We start from the raw sequence: 6000 nt of genomic DNA, 5'->3' as shown, positions 1-6000 counted from the left end.
CTCAGGCTCAGGGCCATGTGCGTGCGTTTCTCAAACGTCTCGTATATAGGGCTGCTGAGAACTTCTCAGTAACAGCGGGACAGAGGAAGGCACCCCACCTGCGCCATGACTGCAGACCCGCACTCGAGCTGAAACAGAACCACAGCTCCCTGGTGACGCACTAGCATGTCTGAAACCGGTCAGTTAGTGACGTCCCCTGCCCGCGCGGCCGTTGGGGAGGGGGAGGGGCAGGGGCCGGCCCCGCCCCCCCGGGGCAGGGCCCCGCCCCCCCGGCGCAGTCCCCCGCCGAGCCCGCGGGCGGCGCGCGCCGCTGCGGCGGCCGTTGGGGAGGGAGGGGAAGAGGCGACGCTCTGGCGTCGGTGCCGCTCTCCGCGGCTCCCGCCCCGCCGCTTCCGGTGCCGGGCCGCGCGGCGGTGACGTCGCTGGCGGGCACCGGTGGCCGCCATGGCGGCGCGGGTGCTGCGGCGGCTGCCCAGGTAACGCGGAGCGGCAGCGCCGGCGCCCTGCCCTCGCCGCGGCCCCGGCAGCGTCCTTTGGGCGGGGGCGGCAGCCGCGGGCCCCGGCCGCTCCGCAGGGGCCTTGCCGGTGCAGGACCACCTTCCCCGGTGCCCCGGGAGGCCACGCTCGGGGTTCCAGCTCGGGCTCAGCCCACGCGCGGCGCCGTGCGCGGGTATGGAGATAGGGGCGGCTCGTTCTCGGAGTCCGAGCGAGCGTGGCGTGTGGAAGTTAGCCCATAAGTCATCATAAAGTACAGCCTGGGCCTAGAGCCTAGCTTCTGCACCTGAACCCTGCTCTGAGACAAGGCATGTGTTTAAAGATTGGCGTGCATAGGGCACCAGGACGTCAGCAAGAGCTACGGCTGCAATAGGTGAATTAGCCGTACAGCAACAACAACAACGCCCACCCTGCACACTCAAGCAGCTGAAGGATAAAGTTGCGTGTTAACATTGACTTAAGACTGGCATCTGAGGCGTAAAGTCCAACAGACACCACTTTTTTTGTCTTCCTTAATAAGTAGAGTACAATGACAGAAGTAGTTATCTATTATTTCACTTAACACGTTCAAAATACTGTTTTTACAGACAGCCCAGCATGACTAGGTATCAAATCCTGCTTTCAGCTACAAAGGTGTAAGCCTCATTCAAGTTGTTAGAAGAACCTCCTGGAATTTACATACATGCCTGGAGGTAAAGGGCAGGTTTGGGAGTTCTAGAACATTGTAAATTTGATAGGAACCATTTTTTATAATATTAGTATATCAAGGTGCAAAAAGTGACTGCAAGTCTTTAAAAGATCTACACTGCTAATGTGGTACATATCCCCCAAACTCTTACTTCGTCATACTAGAGCCAGGACCTCCTAACTTGAAGTAATTTGAATACACTGAAGACATTAATGTTTGGCATTGGTACCTGCCATTTATTTACTACTTGTATGCAAAGTAGTTGGACTGTTTTGATACCAAAATAGAGCTGTAATTGTAGTTTAGTAAAAAAAATGTAGAATGTAAAACAATTGTTTAAAACTTTTTCTGACAAAGCTTTGCTTAATTCAGCATTTTTTGTATTTTGTGTGTTGCGGTAATGGATAGCTGTTTTATGTGTTTAACTGTTGTAATACATAGTATTTCTTTTTCAGACTGAAGCCACTCAACAGATTGCAAGTAATATTGCAGCATTTGGTAAGAACAGCATCTTGTTTAACCAAGTCAGAAGCTATTGGGACTCCAGCTCCCCCGAGATGGAGAACACAAAACCTCCAATTTGTCTATTCATAAAAGGCCTCAACAGGCTTGAATTCTGTTAGCTTCCTTGTTTTCCTTAAATATCATTCAACTTTAAGTTTGAAATTAATTGTGGAAATGGGTTAGCGATTTGTTCTCTGCTGTTAGAAGTTACTTATAGACAAAGCTGTTTGTATGTTTGGGTTTGCAACATCAAATTGCTAGTAGGGAAATACAGAACTATCTGTTATAAATGTTGTGGGTACCTTCAGAATGTCAGTCTAAAAAAAAAAAAAGAATCCATAGTCCCTTAAATCTCAAATATCATCTAAGAACGTATGCCTCAAAAGCTTGTCTGAGGTTATTACTTTGAAGGACTTTAATGTAATGTGGTTTCAAAAGAGCCATTTGAGAAATACAAATACATCTTGAAGTGGAGTGAGAAAGCCTTAGTGTAAAATTCCAAAATGCACATTTTATAATGTTAAATGTTTTGTGGAGTGTATACACACTCCTGTAAGCATTTTACTTAAGATATCTAATGTCATTTGCTTTATTTATTTGTTCATTTCTGCATATACAGAAAATGTCTAAGCATACAGATTCTACAACTGAAGTATTGTTGGAAAAGAGAGGAGGTGCGGGAATAATAACTTTGAATAGACCCAAGGTTCTCAATGCACTAAATCTTTCTATGATCCGACAGATTTATCCACAAATAAAGGTTAGTAGGTCTTCTCTTACCTAGCCAACACACATACATTATCTACTAGTAATATTAAAATTCAATCTGACTTTTTTTAGTCTGATTTAAGGAATTAAGTATGTGTGAGCACATGGGCCAATGAGCTCAGATTTATAGGATGGAAAGGAATAGACAGTTTCAAGCAAATTTAAAGGAGGAGAACGTATGTCCAGGAAACATCACAAAGGTGCCATTTATCCTCCAGATAGATAAGAGACCCATGTTAGCACCACAACTGAATTAAAGGCAAGCAGCACTCACCATTTTTACCTTCCTTTTGGCAGCATCCACCTGGTCAGTCAGCATGCACATATTCTGAACCATACAGCAGTGCTACCACTTGTCTGGGTGCATGTTTCATGGGGAAGCTGGGTGCCTGAGACAAAGGATGCAAATCATTAGGGTACGAGGTGCCGTTAGTTTCATTCCTTAGAGAACAACTTTATGGAGTCACAGGCCTTGTTTCTACAGGGTGCTAAAGTATGTGAAGTTTTAAGTGTGCAAACAGTCATTTTTAATTTAATGTTATTTATCATATGCATACAGTCAAATGTATTAAATATCAGTATTTGTTGAATAGTTGCCTGCCTTTTGGTATTTTGATTGCAAGATCATGAATTCTTTGAAGAATATTTAAAGAAATAAATACTTAAAACCAAGTACTGCATATTGAACACAGCCATAAATGTGGCATAACTTGTAGGTATAGTTTCTGGTACATAGAAATATCTTACCTCTCCTTTATCTGAGTGCACTTACTTGATTAAGTGACAGAAATATAAGCATAGTTTAAGGGGAGAAAACTCGTATAGCTATATAAGGCATCTTTCTTGATACTGTTGCATCACTGCTGAAGTCTTGTATATTTAGTTCAGAAGAAAAATCTAGCCTTTCAACCAGGCAAAAACAAACAAACAAAAAAAAACTCAAAACCACACACCTCTTCATAGAGCAGGCACTGATTCTAGTCGCTTTGACAAAATCCATCAATTACTTGAATGCTGTTTTTGCTGCCTTGCATCTTAGACTCACACAGCTTTCATCATCTGGCCTGAAGCATAGTTAATAGATCTTCCATATTCCCAGCTTTCTGCCCCAGCATTGAGATTATAGGGCCCTGTTTCAAGGAGAGCTACCTTTCATCAGGAATTGGGAGCACCATATAGGCATTATTCTGAAACATGAGGCAGCTCTGCTGATCCCTGACATTGAGGTTGAATAGGAGCGATGAAATCTGAGTGTCAGTCAGAAGTTCCCAAACACGTGCATCTCAAACTGTAACTGAAGTTTAAGTATGGTGCGATTTGCTTTTTTGAAGAGGTGAAAGAAGAATTATAGGCAGTAAATGGAGAAAGAACTTGTTGCACAAACTTTCATCTTACGTGGAAATGTTTTACTTTTTTTTTTTTTTTTTTAGACTTGGGAGCAAGATCCTGAAACTTTTCTAATAATTATAAAGGGAACTGGAGGAAAAGCTTTTTGTGCTGGTGGTGACATCAGAAGTAAGGACTGTAATCATTTAAGTATTTGACCTAGCTTTTCCAGTTATCAATTTAGTATGGATTGATTTCCTTTATTTAGTGTGACTCAGGTGAATGGGGCTTGCTGCACAATAGTAAGATTAGTTACATTGACTTCTTATGACACCTTGATGTGCAGATTATGTATAAGTTACTTGTCATGAGACAGCAGGTAGAATATTGTATAAAAGAGCAAAAATTGGTTTGTTTTTGAATAGCTGGGTAATGGGAACTAGCCATCCCAGGGAAGAGCAGATTCTTGTCTCTACCTTACCTTCTCAGATTTTCATTACTGGCAGCTTCTTTACATGAAATTTGAAGGGTCCCAATAGGCAGCTCTACTACTATTGAATAATTTGTATCTGATGTTTAACTCTGAGATGTTTAGATACAGAGCTGACCACAGTGATCCATGTATTCATGATTATTCTGTAGCTATGAACTGTAGTAAATCTCCAAACTCGGAAAGTGAGCAGTTTTAAATCCTAGGCAAATGAGTAGCATAGGTTATTGTTAGATTATGTCCTGCTCTTTCTGGCTTCTCTCTGGCTTTTTTTTTTTTTAAATATATTTTCTGTTAAGCTTATGGTTATCTTTAGACTTTTAATTTCTCTTAGCCATCGCAGATGCAGGAAAAGTTGGAGATAGGCTGACACAAGATTTCTTCAGAGAAGAATATACCCTGAACAACGCCATCGGTATGTTTAATAACAAATTCTAAAGCACTATGTTTTTCATAATAGTGACTTTGAGTATGAATTCACTTTCTCTCTTCGCTAATCTATAAAAGATTGAAATAACAAAATAGCAGTAGTGATTTTTTTCAACCAAGTTCAGTATTAGGACTGTAACGTATCTCATTTTTTGTACATTGCATGCAGTATTTGTTTCTTGTGCTTAACATATTATGATAGCTACCTCATCCCATCCCAGGGTTCTTGGTAGTCACATTTCAGTTATGGATGAAGTAAACATTAGATACAGACAATAAAGTTATGCCCTAAGTATTGTTAATCCACTTCAAGACACGAGATAAAAATAAATGCACGCAGAAGGCAGTAATATTCAGTCAGATAGCAGAAGACCAAATTATGCTAAAGCTGGGGAAAAGGGTCTAAATTATTATTACTTAGGGTGAAAGTCAAGAGTTGAATAGCTTGGTTAGAAGACACTTCTCAGTACACTGAATACAGTTCAGGCTTTAGGCATTCACCTGAAGTACCTAATATTAGTCACTATAGAAGAGGTGAAGATGTTGCATAACAACCCTGAAATTGAAAGAAGAGCATAGAATAAGAGTAATTTCTTAAAAGTTACGTTTTCTTGGTTTGGCAGAGTTCTCAGTTTTAGAATGTTTGTTATATGCCTTTCTTGCCTTCAGCAATGAAAATACTTTTAAGTTTTCATGTACTTGGAAAAACGTAGTATTAGCATGGCAAACATTACAAGGCTTTAAAAGCTTTTGAAGCAATTAGGGTATTTTACATTTCTAATGCATGTAATTAATTACAAGGCATAAGTTCTGGATAAGTTTTATATGATTGTGTTCATTTAGGATTGAGATTTTTGTGGAAGAGATTAATTTATACTTTGTATTTTACAACTTTAAATATACAGAGGAGCTGCTTTCACTGCATTTGCTATTGGAAAGGCATGCTTCTGTGGAAATTTGGTACAAAGACTAGCATCCAGAGCCCATGTACTAGTTCCTATGTTAAAAATGCAGTTCTTCTGTTTTCTAACTGCTAATTTAGTTAGCATGAAAGATTTAACTGTGTTTTAAAATAGTTTTTGTTTGTTTGTTTTAAAGGAAGGTTCTATAGTTGCTGTAGAAATCCTAACATTGTAGCAGCAGATACCAGTATCAGCAATTCGATTGGAATCGGTCTGAATTGAGAACATTGAGTAACAGGCAGTGGTTTCATTCAGAGAAAACTTCTGAATCTTTCTTTGAATGGTAATTGAAAGCATCAGGTCTTCAGTTTCATACCTCCTAAAAGCTCCAACAGCTA

General features: G+C 40.7%; 1 protein-coding gene across 3 annotated transcripts in view; it reads left to right on the top strand.

The window, feature by feature from the left end:
- The first annotated feature begins 343 nt into the window (after nucleotides 1-343).
- The window catches only part of HIBCH (3-hydroxyisobutyryl-CoA hydrolase), a 43980-nt gene continuing 38323 nt past the window's right edge, over nucleotides 344-6000 (top strand). Inside the window, exons 1-5 of one of the 3 annotated variants that reach the window (XM_026097517.2) lie at nucleotides 344-476; nucleotides 1639-1681; nucleotides 2307-2447; nucleotides 3886-3970; nucleotides 4606-4686. In XM_026097517.2, the coding sequence (XP_025953302.1) occupies nucleotides 445-476; nucleotides 1639-1681; nucleotides 2307-2447; nucleotides 3886-3970; nucleotides 4606-4686 (382 nt within the window). In that variant the 5' untranslated portion in view covers nucleotides 344-444. Of the gene's footprint in view, nucleotides 477-701; nucleotides 934-1638; nucleotides 1682-2306; nucleotides 2448-3885; nucleotides 3971-4605; nucleotides 4687-6000 lie in introns of those variants that run through there. The other 2 variants (XM_026097671.2, XM_026097595.2) reach the window with 2 other exon arrangements.

The sequence above is a fragment of the Dromaius novaehollandiae genome, chromosome 7, assembly GCF_036370855.1.
Source record: "Dromaius novaehollandiae isolate bDroNov1 chromosome 7, bDroNov1.hap1, whole genome shotgun sequence".
Classification (NCBI taxonomy): domain Eukaryota; kingdom Metazoa; phylum Chordata; class Aves; order Casuariiformes; family Dromaiidae; genus Dromaius; species Dromaius novaehollandiae.
Note: the sequence above shows the minus strand (reverse complement) of the source record. Positions and strands in the feature narration are given on the sequence as shown.